This window comes from Eurosta solidaginis, chromosome 1 (genome assembly GCF_040869045.1).
Source record: "Eurosta solidaginis isolate ZX-2024a chromosome 1, ASM4086904v1, whole genome shotgun sequence".
NCBI lineage: Eukaryota > Metazoa > Arthropoda > Insecta > Diptera > Tephritidae > Eurosta > Eurosta solidaginis.
In genome coordinates this window covers 374,755,188-374,771,345 of record NC_090319.1, presented here as the reverse complement: position 1 = coordinate 374,771,345, position 16,158 = coordinate 374,755,188, and the positions used below count along the sequence as shown (strand labels likewise).

Here is a 16,158-nt window from a genome sequence, read left to right as displayed (position 1 = left end):
AATTTTGTGATAATTTCCGGATCATTTTATGTCTAATTATATGCGGATTGTTTTGAGATTTTTCATTACAAAAATATCTCCATATAACATAGGGAGACGCGGATTTTCACATACGCCATACAGCTATTGGCTCAACCATAAGGGTTGTTTAGGTGCTGTAACGAAAAGCAGTACGGCACACCGGTTTCCTGGAAAGGCTCCCCAATATACATTCGAAAACAGATTACCTCGCCCCTACGTTGAGTTTGGGCTGTAATTTTAAGCTGCTCACTCTCATAGAGATGGATTTGTTATTTGCTGTTGGAGAATCATGTAAGCGGCTTTGGGGTATGCATATAATTTGCCATCTAAGCAGCGATCAATGCGTTCAAATCACCATTTACCTCCTCTAATGCCAAAACAAAACGCAAAAAAAAAATGTAATCCCCTCCAGAGTCCGATCTAGAAGACATAGAGAGGAGGCTTGTAAGGAAACAGTCACACATTTCTTCTGCGAGAGTCCAGCCCTGGCAAATATTTACTTTGTTTTCAGCTCGGAATTATTTCCAGATACCGTGGGGTTATTTTCAGAATAATTTCGGGGCTATCTCCGAAACAATTAGGGACTACGGATGTTAGGAGGCACTTCGGGATTGTTATAGTTTTGCTTTTGTAGCTGTTTTGGATCTCTTTCGAGTTAATTTCGGGGATGATTTTAGGATTTCGGACATTTTTTAGGAATTGTATCGGGACTGCTTTGAGTTTCTATTGGGATTATTTTAGAATAGTTTCGGGCCTACCTTCGGATTATTTCGAATTTTTTCAACTTATCACTTCGCGAATTTTTCGGGTTATATTCGTGATTGTATCGGGATTAGCTTAAACTTTTTATAAGTCGTTACAACTATGAGTTCATTCCACTTATACCAATAATATTTGGATGTGGTTCAGATTTATGTCCAATAATTAAGTAATTCTTAACATTAAAAGCGTGTTTAATTCAACGAAACTGGGGTAAAGGCTTGTCTATAGTATATGTATACAATAAGTGGATAAGAACTGGGTTAACTGCAATCAGAGCAGTTCGTTGTATGGGGCCCATCCTTTTACGAAAGCTAGCAGGATCTACTGTATTCCATGCGTTTCACCAGACAGTAGAAGAGTAACTACTTGTTGGGATCAAGGCTTGGTCTTACATTATAAATTATGATGATAATGAATTGATACAATATGCTGACTTAATTTGATGTGAAATTATTCAATGGCATGCGATCTGTTATGGTGTGGTACTTGGTCTGATACGGTTTTGGGACATAATATCAGTATATTTTCTCATTTAATCTGTTTTTGCTTTATTAAAAATGCATAAATTTTTTTATATATAATATCTGATATTATGAAAATATTTCTACAACATTAATCTTGACCTTCACATGACGGCGCTCAAGTCATTTGATCTTATATGCTATGATGTGACATGATCAAATGTGATGCAACAAATCAATTAGTGCTGCGATGCTGTAATATGTAACTCACTATGAGGGATTTTTCATAAGAAATGTCTATGATTAATACAAGAATTTATGACCTACCTCCTCACCAAACAAAAACAAATGCACCAAATTTTGGCAAGATCTTACAAAAGTGGCATCACTAGTCGCTATTATAGCTGAGCGTAAATAATCAGATTTTGAGTTGCGCGTGCTGGTTCAAAGAGTTTTTTTTTGGTTTTACTACCATTTGCTCACGGGTTTTGTTATTATTTTATGCTTATAATTTGTATGTTACCGTTTTCTTTTCCATTGTTGCTGTTGCTGCTGTGAGTGATTTTAATATTTCAGTACACTTGATGTTTTGTGGTTTGTTTTTCATGCAGCAGCTTTACAATTCAGGTTACAGGACCTTCGCGAGTGCAGTGGGTAAGGTTGCGTGGTTCATGTTGTAAGAAAAAGGTAAGCATGTACATATGTACATATGTATTCATGCCTATGCCCTAGCAATTTTCTGTCTAACGCCCTGGCTATTTTTTGAGTGCTTAATTTATAAATGCGTAATTGCGTGGTAGTTTTGAAATGTTAAAGTATGTGTTTTTTTAGAAATGCAGTAGAATGTTTTACCGAAAATAGATTTCTTCCAAAAAGTGTGCAGAAAAAAGTTGTACTAATTTTTTTTTGTAAAAAATGAGCAGTTTAATTAGAAAAGTACACGGACTCTTTCGCTTCACATATAAACAAAAGACATTTTCACTTAATGTAGAAAGTTAATACAGCTGTTGTATGTGAAAATAATTAAAATTTTCCTGGTGTTTTTTTAAATATTTTTTTCTTCTATAAATTTTTTTATTAATTTTTTATCCGCAATAACTTTTTGCGTCGCATGCACGTTTGATTCTCATGTAAAACTGATTTTCTCTCTATACCACAACCACTACTTGCACGCTTTCACAATTCATCACTTCAATACTCGCGCGTGTCTATAAACATATTTCGGTACTCATCGCAGTCGAAGCTTTTTGAGCCACTTCTTTTGTTTTTTCCACGTTCTTATAGCGAAGCAATCAACTGAGATTGTTGATATGGGAGAGCGTGAGACCAAGAGTAGCGGGTGCGTCTAGAACCAAGGCGAATCTATACTAGGTGGTGGCAAAGCGAATTCAACCAATTCGCCGTGCGGAAGAATGTCAAGTAAAAAGAAAATGTTCATTGATTTCGATTAACTGACATGTTGTAGTACTAGACTTTGTATGGAAAATTATCAAGAAGAAGCAATCAGCTGATGGGATAACACCACCTGTAATGAATTCGCCTTGGTCTAGAACAGGCATCGCCAAATTGGAAATGCAGATGTGTTAGTAAGAGCGCGATAATCGCGCACATCACTTGATGCATCGGTTTGCTTAGTTCATTCGCTTATTAGCAAGCAACAAGACAATATTGTTTGGTATTATATTTTTAATGCACACAATGGGAAGGAAAAGGTTTATACAATTAAATACATTGTATTTATGCAAAAGGATTGGTCAAAATTAAATATTTTTCGCTTGTGCGCATTGAAAAAATTAACAAACGATCTTTGCTTGTTGCTTGCTAATAACATTCGTCAAAATTGCGCACACAATCGATGTTACTGCGCCAAATGCTCAGTGACTACTAAACTAAAGAGAATAAGAATAAGTGTGAATTGAGTGTGCACAATTGTGCCACTAAATGCCGACCCCTGGTCTAGAACTTAAAAAAGTTAAATGATTTAGACAACAGCTAAGTTTTCGTCGGGACACGCTACAGGTGTGGTAATTTCTAAATAAATAGAAGTTTAACCTAATAAAGTATACAGATCGAAAATGTCCAGGGTGACGCGTATCTTCCTGGAGAGATTGCTTTCCTCAACTGTAAATTTTAGGGTATTTATCATTGAGAATAGGGTTTACCGGGCATTTATTGGCATATTTGTCGATTCTTTGTAGATGTCTCTGAGGGCTCTTTATGCCTCTTTTGTTCAAACGGCTGGCTTCTTGTGTGCTGGATTTCTTCATAGTGCTTACGGAGATATTTACTCAAGTATCTGGGAGGTGAGACCACTTCAATCATATGTATTTTCGGATGCCCAAGTTTCTGGGCAAACTGTTTGATAGGCCTGAAATTTCCTCCAGCGTATTTCTTTTAAGCTAGGCGACCATATCGGAGGCACGTATCATTCAAGCGGCTGCCCAATGACTTTATAAGTAGGTACGAGCGCTTTTTCCTTTGTCCCATGTTCTGACAGCGAAATAATTGATTTTTTACGACTCTGAACTTTAGGTATGATTGCGCCTACCTGTTAGCCAAAATTTAGATCCTGATCGACATCGCACCTAGTATTTTTGGGTGAAGAACAGTCGGATGTCCATTATTGCTGATATTTGCAACACCCACATTGTAAATAAGGTAGCCAACGATTTGGAAGGAAACAATTTCAAATTTCGCATAGCTCATAAATAGGAGGGATAGGACTTGTTATCATTATTGTGAAGTCATCAGCATAGGTAACAATGGTAACTCCATTGCGCGGGGAAAGGAGTTCCGATATATAAAAATTAAACCATCCAGCACTCCTTGTTTAATTCTTCTTGGTTTTGATATTACCTTCTTGAACTGAACCGATGCCCGTCGACCACACAGGTAATTTGCGGCTCACTTTTTGGGACTAAGTAGATGGGTAGACTCTTTCAGGTGTTGCAGTAAAGGGCTGTGACTGACCGAATCAACTTATTGTCTGTCGATGGTGTTATTCGTGCTGGCGGTGCTATGTAGTTTTGTGGTAAAATAAGGGAGTAGGACGACTTTAAGTGTCTTTGCTAATGGCGATAAAGGGGATATCGGACGATATAAGTCTTCTTTGGTAACTGGCTTCTCAGTCCTAAGTAATGATAGCGCCCTCGCATTTCTTGGCATCCGATCGCACTTGCGATGGCTATTGATTTAAGAGAGACCTTACGGCTAGCTATACTATACCAATACAAGGAATGAGCTTAATAGTTTTTAGATTCTCCTCCCATTTCGCCCGCTTGTGTTTCGTTTTTAGTGTTTTGTTGACTTGTCCCCCAATTTCATAGTACCCTAGTACGAGCACTAAGTTTATTTGGATCTTAACTTGATTAAAAACTAAATAACAAACTAATGATTGGAGACTGTATTTTTTATTAAAGTATTATATCTTACGAGTTTCAACAATGTATTGAAGTTTGTTATTAACAAACAGAAAAGTTTATTGAAAGCGCTTAGGATTTTAGCATAAGTCCCTCGAAACTCAAGACATATTGAATCACCTAAATTTAATTGACCTGTGGTACCCGATGTATATTCTCTTTCATAGAAAACTCTGAATCAGAGAGTGTGCTCAAATAAAGCCAAAGTGTTTTTTGTGTTTATAGAATTTGTTTCACTCGCACTTGCAGCCAATTATGAAATGAAAACGACGTCCATATCTATCTACTTCTGCAGTCAAAATCAGCTGTAGTATTGCAACGTGGAGAGAATGAAAATGTACGAGTATATAAAAGCCGAAAATAATTGAGGGAAACTGGTGGCGTTCACAAGCATATGCAAGAGTTTCCGCTCAAATGACAAACACTACAGGTGGAGAGGACGAAAGGAAAGTAATGGTGGCTTATATGCATTCGCTGGACAGTTATGATAGCTCGGCATTCATACTGTGCGGATTGCGAAACATAAATATGTATGTAGTAGTTATATGAAGAAATTTTAGTTAATAGGTTGTAGTTAGAGAGAAGCACAATGAACATTTTCAATCTATGTACGCACGTGTGCAAGCTTAAATTACAAAAAAGAAAAAAAACTACATGAATCGGAAGAAATGAAAAGCAAAAACCAAACGAGCGTATTTAAATTTTCATGAAAATGAAAGCTGCATTCGCATGCATGAATAAAGAAATTCGTGGAAATAACAACTAAAGAGTGAAATGCGCCGGTACTAAAATCGTGTATTGTAGTAAATCTATTAAATGGTGGTAAAAAGAGAGGAAGTGTGGAGGGAGAGCAGAAAAAAATAGTAAAATCGGCACTTTTTTACATTCGAGTATGTATATAAGTTTATTAGGATGTCACACTAGCCGTATAAAAAAAGAAATCGGCCCCTTTTTTCCACTAAAAATAAAATAAATGTAAGGCGCGATAACCTCCGAAGGGATCTAAGGCCGAGCTTCTCCTCCAATTTGCGTCGTGCTCCTCTTGATTTTCCCTACAAATTGGCCGGACGAGACCTACATGTTTTATGCCGACTCCGAACGGCATCTGCAAGGCAGATGAGTTTTCACTGAGAGCTTTTCATGGCAGAAATGCACTCGGAGCGCTTGCCAGTCACTACCGAGGGGCGACTCCGCTTAGAAAAATGTTCTTTTAATTGAAAAACCTTATTTCTAAAATTTTGATGTTGCTTTGCCCGGGAGTTGAACCCAGGGCATACGGTGTGATAGGCGGAGCACGCTACCATCACACCACGGTGACCGCCTTTTTTCCACTAGAATATGAAAAATTACCAGACTTCTGCCGCAAGGTTTTCAAAAAAATATTGACTTTGTAGTGAGCTGCAATAATTTTTGAAAATATATCCATAATTAAATTTTTTATATCAATTAAATTAGGGACTTTGAATATATTATTTGAACAAACCTACTTTGGGTGAGATAAGATTTACATTAAAATATATCAGCAGCAAAAACAATTTTCCTATTTATTAAGCTATAAACACTCTTATATTAGTTTCACTTTAATGTGTGTATGTACATACATATGTAACTCTCTTTTATGACAATTATTAAAAACCAATGTTACGTATACGCACCGGAACCCGTTGTTATTGTTGTAGCAGTGCTTCGCCCCATCCAATAGGTGCTACGACCGCATCACAAATTTTCATCAATATCCTCTAACGGGAGTACAAGGAAACTTGCTGTTTCAACAGGGGCTGACCATAATGAGAGGCGTGTTAGAGGCGTTGGTTCCACAATACAGTTGAAGAGATGGTTGGTGTCATGTGGGGATACATTGCAAGCAGGACATACATTTTTTATGTGGGTGATGATTCTGGATAGGTAAGAGTTTAACCTGTTCACGGGTACCCGTACTTTCTGTTAGTACCGATATGTTTGTGTATAACTGGTTCGTTTTACATTATGGGCACATTCAGTCAATGTGAGGTCTTTTTAATTAAAAAAAATGCTTATTATTTTATTCTTCTTTTTCGCTATATTTTCTAAACGAATTTGAAAAACTTTTGCGAGATAGAAGAAGAAGTTTCCAAAAGTTGTAAAAGTCTCCATCAAAATTCACCAACACTTTTTTATAGTTTCGGGAAACATGTTAGATATGCTATTTTATAGTCCGATGCATTTTGGTCTGAAGTATTAAGGTTTTCGAAATTCACATCGATTAAAAATTTTTTTTTGTAGCATTTCAGATTTTCTTTCATATAAAAAAGAGAATATTTCACACTTTGTGTGGAAGAAGATTTATAACAGCATTTCGAAAAAATTGTTTCTTAAGCCAGTGCGAGTTTTGAAAGCCTTTAAATATTATACATTTTTGGACTAAACTCAATGGGAATACTTTTAGCTCAAAAAATTTCCTGTTGTTAATAATAAGAAAAATTTGGAATTTTTTATGCGATGTTTTTTTCAAAAACGTTTTCTGCATCAGTTAGTATTTTCTTTATACAATTCCATAGATCCCTTTTACCATTTTTTCCCCTGCTTATGTATACTCTGAATGTAGGACATAAGCCATATATTGTATATAAAATTTCTAATATTTTGATCACAACGCCACCTAATGACAATTCTATCAGATCCTGTGATATTTATCACCCAGATGTGGCTGAAATAAAAATTCGCTACATCTTAGCACCATAGCTTTCATAACACTTACAACCATCGTAACTTCATTATCGATATTTTTATTATGGAAGCGGCTTACCAGGGTGCGCGTAGGCTTTGAGAGATTGGTTTCTTAAACGAAGGCATTACTAGGCTCTGTTTAAAGCTGCAGACATTGGTGCTTTATCGGTAACCGTATCGGTAACCTTATAACAGCTGATTCGACCAACCTTATGAGAATCAATGCAATCAATTATTGGTGCCGCTAAGATCGTAACCGTTTCGTAGCCAACCAATTGGGTTTTGGTTTACCGTCGTAACGATAAACAGCTGATTACGTTAGGGATACGACTACAGCGATACTACAAACGGCACGAATGACTACAGCTTAATGTAAATGGCTTATATTTATATCACAAAAAATTGGACAACATTTGTCGCAAGACAGTTATCGACACAAAAATAAGATCACATTATACGAGCTGGATAAGAATATTAGAATAGGTATGCCTATCGTAAGGGGCGACTGAACTTCATTTATCAGAAGGTTCGAGTGGTGAAAAAAAACTTCGCCGAGAAATTCGGACCATTAACAAAAGGTGCTTATAACTGAGTATACGCGATTGGGTCCAGTAAAAGTCTTCCTATATCCGATTTCAAGCATTTTTTTTTTTCGTTTTGTTAACATACAAAATAAAAAAAAATATAAAAAAATCGGCCCACTCCGGGATTAGTGGGGATGATTGCAGAATTGATTGAAGTTTTTTATGAGAAAAAAAAAATGGCGAAATTCGAAATATCTCGAAAAACTGAAAAATAAAAAAAAAACTATAAAAATTTTTTTGTATTTTTTCCGAAAAGTACATTTAAAAACAAATTAAAAAAAAAAAGATCCCAAACGGTCAATTTTTGAAAAAGTTATAGCATTTTGAAAACAAAAACGGTGTTTTTTTTTAAAATTCATAACTTTTTTTGAGTTGGATCAAAAAATTTGAAAAAATTTTGAAAACCGTCTTTCGTAAGCTAGAAAAAGAAGAAAAACTTTCAGCCAATTCTAAAGGGGTCGGGTTCAAAATTGGTCGAAATGGGATGGAATACCCCATATACATACATATGAATATAGAAATGAAAATTATAGTCACAAAACTGATTCTCAATTCTTTCAGTTGCAGCTCAGCTTATTCTCAATTTCTTCTCTCGCATGTAGTTGCCACACTTGATTGTTTCGAACAAAACTTGTAGTATAATTGTTTGACGTAACATTTCAAAAAGAGAACTTGTAAGTTATAGAAAAGTAAATAATCAAATCGCAGGCAGGTAATTCACCACTGGAGTAACTTTTCATGTAATTCGGCAAGTTTAATTTTCGTAACACTTTAAGTTGAAACGATTCCAAGAAAACTCAAACTTTTATTTTGTAGGAAACAGCAACATTAAAAAAGGATGTTTTTTTATTATCTTATTAGATTCGTTCGCTTGAGTGAAAATTCATAAAAACTTGAACAAAATGTTACTAACTTTGGAAAAATCCTGTTCGCTCAAGCTAAACTTTTGCAACAAGAGGGCGCAATTTTGTATTTCGCTTGGACGAGAAGTAGCAAAATTGTACCCGATAAATAGGTGCCCCGGTATCTCATAATTGTTTGCACAGTAAATTCAATAAAGGGATTTTCGTTTTGTATTGATAATTGAAAAACTAGTTTTTTATTGTTTTCCCATTTTGTGTGTTTTTCCAAGTGGCACCATCGTCATAAGTACAAAGTAGAGAGCGCAGTGAGCGTAAAATTCTCTTTGAAATTTGCTCATGTATTGACTGTTGATCGCTGCTGAAATGACCAGTGAGATCAGTTGTGTTAGCAAAAAAATCAGTTAGATTGATTAGGAATCTGTCAATTTTACAGAATTTTGTTAACTTAAGAGCGACAATTGCTCTTCTGTTGAAATAACTAAACTAATTTGTTCGCTTGACAAAGAACTCGGTCGAATTAACCATAATTCGATCATTTTCACCGAATCTCCGTTAAGTCAAGAACAATAGAACCGATTTGTTAATTTTGCTAGCACCATTTCTTTCAGCGTATTAAAAATAGAGAATGAAATTTACAACTTTTAGAACGTAATACAAAAGCCAACTAAATACTCAGCAGTTTGTAGAGAAAATTTTAATTTTAGCACTTTAAGCTTTTGCAATGATTTGCTAAGTTGTGTAAAACATGAATGTCGGTTGAGTAGCGGCATTGACTGGAATAAGCATAGCAAGGGTACTGCCTAACATACATGAGTGTGTTAACTTACGTACATTGTAAACGTGCACTCTTAAGACTAGCCTAGTAACATAGCGTTTATCCCTTTTCGTTTTTTCGAAAAATATTTTCCAGCGAATAATCAAAGTGAATGCACAGCAAGCACAACATTCATTCACAATTAGGTATGGTTGACGGAAGTCAAGTCAAAGCGATGAGGAAAGTTGTTGAATGATACTGTGGTTATGTGGTTAGGATTCGTTTTTGTAATTCTGCAATGTTTGTGTGGTTAATTCAAATTATATTGAGCAACATCTCAAATATGAAATGAGATTTTAATTGTCATATATCTGATGGATATGATAGTCCGACAACTTAAACATCATTGCAGAAGTGCGTGTATAAATATCACATCACGTAATCAAAGCAGCTATCGCCTTGACTGTATGCATGATTTAAATTTTTCAGAAACCTTAATAAAATAAAAAAAAATCTTTTTTGCTTTTTCGAATTTATTTCAATAATTATGAATATATTTAATATTAAAAATCGTCAGCAATTTACATATACAATTATTATTTATTATGATTTTTAATTCACTTAAGAACTTAGTTACAATAAACGACTGTGTTCGTAATGCTTAATCCAACGTAAATACTAACCAGCTTATAATAAAAATTTTTATTCGAGTATTCTTATTTTATTCAATTGTTTATTTTATTTATGTCTATAATTACATGGCAACTATTTTAAATAGCATAAAAAAATTTGCAAAAGTACAATTTGAGTGAAATCGATTTATGCTAAAAAAATAGAAAAAATCGTTGGTTTGTTCGTTTCAGTTTGATTGACTTGAATGCAAAAATTTCATACAAGCTTAAAATTAAACAGCTTATATAAATTGTAGATGATGTAATCGTACTTTTTAAAAGTAACTTTAACTATATGTACCTAAGCATGTATATTTAAGCCTATGCAGAATGATATGTATGCAATATGTTTGGTTGCTTGCTGTACATTTTATTTAAGGAGAGCAAATTTATGAAATTTTCTTATAAAAATATTTCCGGCTATGAAATAAATTTGTGAAAAGATGTATATAAATTAAAAAAAAAAAAATTTAATTACGGTATCAAAAAAACAATCTCATATAACTTGTGTATTATTGATAGAAGGAAAATGTGGTCGTTTGTACGTTTATAGAACTGGCAGCAATAACAGATTGACTTTTAGGTGAATGCTTAAAAACAGAGGAGACAATTTCAAGATTTATGGCACTATAAATTCATGTTTTTCTATATTTTTTAAGTTAAGTAAGTTTAAGTTAAGAAAAATAAAGACATTTTAATGTCACATCTTAACTTAACGTGCAATATCATATCGTATTATAGAATAGATCATATAAATTGCTTTATTTCCTATGATGTGATATAGTGTGTACTTCATGCTGCATGGCTTGGAGTAATAGGGCGTCATCTAAACAAGGTATACTTTTTGTTATTGAGATTTTGTTATATATGAATATAATGAATTGAACCATTTTAACCAGCCTTCTTCAGAATTGTAATATTTGGCCTTGATCGGATGAACGATTTATGTCATACGACTTTACCTGCACTGCAAAAGTAACAGCAAGTCATAACTCAGATTATATCGCTTCATATCAACTTTTTTTATTTTTAAGAATATAATTTGATATGATATCATCTGGCAACTAATCAGATTCGGTTTGTTTTGTTTTGATGTTCAGTTCAGTCTTATCAGATGGTTTGAATTTAACTGAACTCGGTGTAACGTGACTTATATGGTAAGTATGGCCTTGTTTCATTTATGAATCTTTCAAGTGTGCTGTGAGCTACTTGAGGATCAAATATAATCAGATGATGTGGATTTAACTGAATTCGATGTGAATTGACGGATATGGTAGGTATGACACTGTTTCATATAACTTGACTTTCAAATTTGATGTGATGCAACGTAATTATACATTGTGTGAAATGATTATATTTGGTTTAAGGCATTAGTATACTAAAAGGCCATATGAATTGTCCAATCCACTCTTATATATATATGACATAATGTTCCTTCGCTTTAAAATCAAAAGATATGTCTAAATTTGATGTGATCTGAAATCGCCAATGTCAATGATATCGTAGTGACATAATGTCAAATCATAAAATCTTATTAATTAACGTCGAATTGAGTCATATTAGAATACATAATTTCATGTCAAAACATCTGCTATCAAGTTATATCAACAAATATCAATCTTGTGAAATGATATGATCTGAAATTTCATATTAAGTCATATAATTTAACGTTTTATCGCATAATTGGAATTGATATAATATAACAAAAACTCATATCATCGCATCCCATATCATACAAATTTAAGATCATAGCATCACATATCGTATCACATCATACAGTCGTGTCAAATGAAATGACATCATATAACATAATGTCAGATCATAACTTCCCAAAGTCATTACATTTCATAACAGAAACGCGAAACAAATCATAAAATGTCATATATGTATTTTACACCGCGACTTAATACCATAAAAAAATCATAGCATCCCATGAATTAGTCTACATGATTTCGTATCATAATATCTCATATTACGTCATAACAGTCAATGACCAATTGTGACAAATGAAATGACATCATATGATAAATATCAGATCACAATATCACTTCATTCAGTACCTTAATCACGTCATATGAACAAAATCAGGTCATATATAACGTAAAACAACACATACAAATTTCTTTTATTAACTTCATATGTTTATAATATGATCTCATTTCAAATGAAATGACACTAAAGGATAAACGTCACATCACAACATCTCATATCATGTCACTTCATTCAATACCATAATCGCATCATATGAAATGACATCATGTGATGTAGTATCATAACTTCATCATACACCAATTTCTTTTAATAATTTCGTGCGTTTATATTTCTTTAATTGCCTGAACTTTTCATAATTTTGTTTAGTCTTACCAGTGTTATATAAAAAATAAAGTCTCCGATTTCTGTTTTTTGCTGCAAATCGCGATTGCTGTGTTAGCTCTAATCGAATTTTGGGAGCATGTTTCGTGAGATGAGTTTTGGGTGGTTACAATATTTCACTTCTTATAATTATCTCTTATATAGATAATTTTAATACTTTCAACTAGTTCATACTCATTTTTATTGATTTTTTTAATTACAAAATTTAGCTATGTACAATGACTATGTAAAATATTAAAACAAATCTTAATGCGTTAAAAGTTTAAATACAAAAAATTGTGCTCAAAAACTCAGTGCATGCATTTATCTATACAATTCTTCAAATTTTAATGTTATACGCGTGCTAATCAGACATAGATTATGAATAATGTGAAATGATTTCGCAGTATATCGAGCTACATATGTGAAACATAAACTCATGTAACTGATGTCAAACATTTTTTTTTTAATTTTAAAACTATTCTTAACTTAATACAAACATAAATATGACTAAGTTTATAAAATAAGATTAAATTATATCGTCGGATGAGTGGAAGATCACCGTAAAAGGGTTACCGGTGAAGTGATTGAAAAACTACCGATCTAAGAACTTTAATGACTAATCTCACCACTCAGCAGTTCATATAATTCGGCGCCTCTTCAGCTGTCTCAACAACAGCACTGCTCTCCTGCGCATTCTCCTTCACTATTTCATGCTCTATGCTCTGCTCCAAATTAGCGCCAACATTCTGATACACCTCAGCTTGCACTTCAATACTACCGACTTGCGGCACAGCTACCTGTTTCGGTTTGAATGAGCTGCATGTGGGTGATGACTTCATCAATTTACCATAAATAATATTCGGGCGTTCATTAATTTTGATCGGTTGTAAAGTGACACCATTCTGATAGTTATGATTACCGCCGCCAGCATTGCAGGCATCATTCTCTTTGGCTTCCATGATTGTGTTCAGATAATTGTTAGGTTGTGATGTTGACAAATTTTGACTTGTATAGACGGGTATATTTGATGGAAATATTTGATAGTGCTCACTACCAGTAGGGCTAGTGGGCGTATTTAAGCGTGTATTTGATGATTTTGGTGAGGGAAAAACCAATTGTTGACGCTCCTCACCTGGTGTCGAATTTGGTGTAAGCAGCACAGGTCGTGGTGCAGGCGGTACAAGATAATTATCCAAAATGGCAGCATTTGATGGATGATGACAACCAAAGCGTCTTTCCTCGTGATCCGAATGTGTGCCCGAATCACCTAGTGAAGTGCCGCTACAATTGCTGCCTGTGCTTAAGCGTCCCGAAGATGACGAAGACGCCACACTTTGCAAGCTTAGCGAGCTAATTGGACGTTGTGCAGATTTAAAGCTTGAGCTTGTTGTTATCGAAGATTTGGTTTCATCGAGCGCACTATCTGCCGCCTTATCTGTCAAATTCGTTGTAGATTTGTGACGTGAGAAGAGTTTCTTAATTTTTTCGAATGGCGTTTCGCGCTTTAGCTGCGTTTTCAGTGTTTCATGTATGCGCATATACTCCTTACGCAACTGATCGATTTGTTCTTGCTTTTCGCGAAAACTTTGCTGTACATCGTTACGATGTTTCCACTTTTCCACCAACAATTCAACATCGCGTATGCTGAGCACATTATTTTTGAAATCATGCATAATCTCTGCAAGTTCATCATCAGCATTTGAGCGCGTTGTAGCGCTTGAAGCATCTGATGCCGTGCGTTTGAGTGTGCCATATGTGGGATTGTGGCCAGCGCCGCGTGATGATGAGCTGACTGAGCGACTTAGACTAAGACGATTTTGTGGCAATAATTCATCTTCGACTGGACGATTCGAAGGTTGGAATAAATAATTGCCATCGTCGGCATCGCCGCTAAGCGCCATGGTCTGCGCTGGTGCATTATTAGGCTTAGGTGGTATTGGTATATTTGCGGGTTGTTGCACGACATAATCATTACCGGCTGTTGTGCCCCTGCAACTCTCAAGCAACTGCGAGCATTCATGACTGAATTTGTCTGTTTGGTAGGGTGAGTCTGTAACATCGACAGCTTTGTTTTTCTCCTTCGATTGATAATAGGGTGGCTCGCTGATGCGCAACTCATTTGTGGTCTCTTCCGGCGTGGTAACGATTTTTTCAAAATTCTTGCAGACATCTGCCGATGAGCATTGTAAGTTCTCATCTTCTTCGCTCGCCACGCTTATATAGTTCAAGTTCGACACAGCTAAGGTCTCTTTCTTTGCATTTGGCATACATTCGCGTTCCTCCGAACCGCTTGACATTTCCATATACTCTGCAGACAGTGGATCTTGCTCTGCTTGTATTGGTGGTGCCGGTTTTGGTGGTTTGGGTTGCTTACACTTTGGAGAGGCTGGTGCTGTAGACTTCACCGTCTCAATGACTACGTTATTGTTATGCTGATTATGCAAATTTTGATTGCTTATGGCCACTTTACCATTTACCAATTGTTGATTATTTTGTGTACCACTAATACCCTTGAAATAATGATACATTGTGGTGAGTTCATGAAACTCTGAAAAGCTTACAATATTCGTCGCCAACTTATGATGACCTTCTTGTTCGGCTAGTTCAGCTGGGGTTTTACCAATACAATTACGTATTCCGCATGCTGTATCACCGCCTGGGCATTCCATCAGTTGTATACAGAGGCGATTCAGACCCCAACGCGCTGCGAAGTGCAAAAGTGTGGGATATTCTTCGGGACTTGATTCACGTATGGTGAGGAAGTGATGTTGCTTTTCGTAAGGTCCGTTGAGTAGATGAAAATTGGGCGGCATATTTTTTTGGAAGCATTGCAGCAAATGCAAATCGAGTGCGTCATGTTCAGCTGGTCCAATACCCAGTGAGTGGCACATGAATTCGATGGGTGAATCTTCGGTGCGGAGCAGCTGCTCGAGTTCACGCATGCGACTCTCACATTTGATGGGGCGTGCGCCAAGACCCTTCTCATTCTTTTCGATGCGTACCTCAACCATTGTGGAAATTTCCATGCAGGACTCTGAAGGAAGATGGAAGAAAAATTTAAATTAAAATATGTTTCTATAAAAGCATGAAGTCACTCCCGTCATAGCGTGTCAACCAAAGTGGCGGTCAATCTCTTTGAAGTTTACTTGGAAAATATTCGTGTTTTTCTAATTTTGTCACAGCGACTGAAAGATCACAGTAAATCGCTGCGACCGCTTCAAATAAATCACCGTGATTGACTGACTGCCAAAATATGCGCCTCGTACCCAATTACCGAAAAAATTTGCTTTGATAATATGAACCTGTGATTTGTGCTGAAATTAAGTAGCACTAGATAACGCGGTAAATTGCTATAAATGCAACAGTGCAAACATCCTCGATAGAAGCTGTTATCTATTGCTAGATGCTGCAGTAAGTACTCAGTCTTTGTAACAGTCCACTCAGAACTCTAGCAGTCGATAGCAGCACAAATCGAATATTCATTGAGGGAAGTGGAGATATGCGTCTATGACTGTGATTGTTGGTAAACTGCAACTTCGATTATATCGCCCTTCAATCACTG

At 35.5% G+C, this 16,158-nt stretch overlaps 2 protein-coding genes and 1 long non-coding RNA gene across 14 annotated transcripts in view; 1 reads left to right on the top strand and 2 right to left on the bottom strand.

The window, feature by feature from the left end:
- The window catches only part of LOC137238272 (dentin sialophosphoprotein), a 106,556-nt gene extending 104,193 nt beyond the window's left edge, over window positions 1-2,363 (bottom strand). For 3 of the 8 annotated variants that reach the window (XM_067763078.1, XM_067763079.1, XM_067763075.1), the window contains exon 1: window positions 1,572-1,845. The gene's annotated coding sequence lies outside the window, so the exon portion shown is untranslated. Of the gene's footprint in view, window positions 1-1,571; window positions 1,846-2,096 lie in introns of those variants that run through there. The other 5 variants (XM_067763076.1, XM_067763081.1, XM_067763082.1 and 2 more) reach the window with 4 other exon arrangements.
- LOC137238273 (uncharacterized) overlaps window positions 1,839-16,158 on the top strand; it is a 77,449-nt gene continuing 63,129 nt past the window's right edge. The window contains exon 1 of the long non-coding RNA XR_010949144.1: window positions 1,839-1,931. This is a non-coding gene — a long non-coding RNA (uncharacterized lncRNA). The remainder of the gene's footprint in view (window positions 1,932-16,158) is intronic.
- The window catches only part of stumps (DBB domain-containing protein stumps), a 192,887-nt gene continuing 188,425 nt past the window's right edge, over window positions 11,697-16,158 (bottom strand). For all 5 annotated transcript variants that reach the window (XM_067763072.1, XM_067763071.1, XM_067763070.1 and 2 more), the window contains one exon: window positions 11,697-15,630. In XM_067763072.1, coding sequence (XP_067619173.1) covers window positions 13,226-15,630 — 2,405 coding nt within the window. In that variant the 3' untranslated portion in view covers window positions 11,697-13,225. The remainder of the gene's footprint in view (window positions 15,631-16,158) is intronic.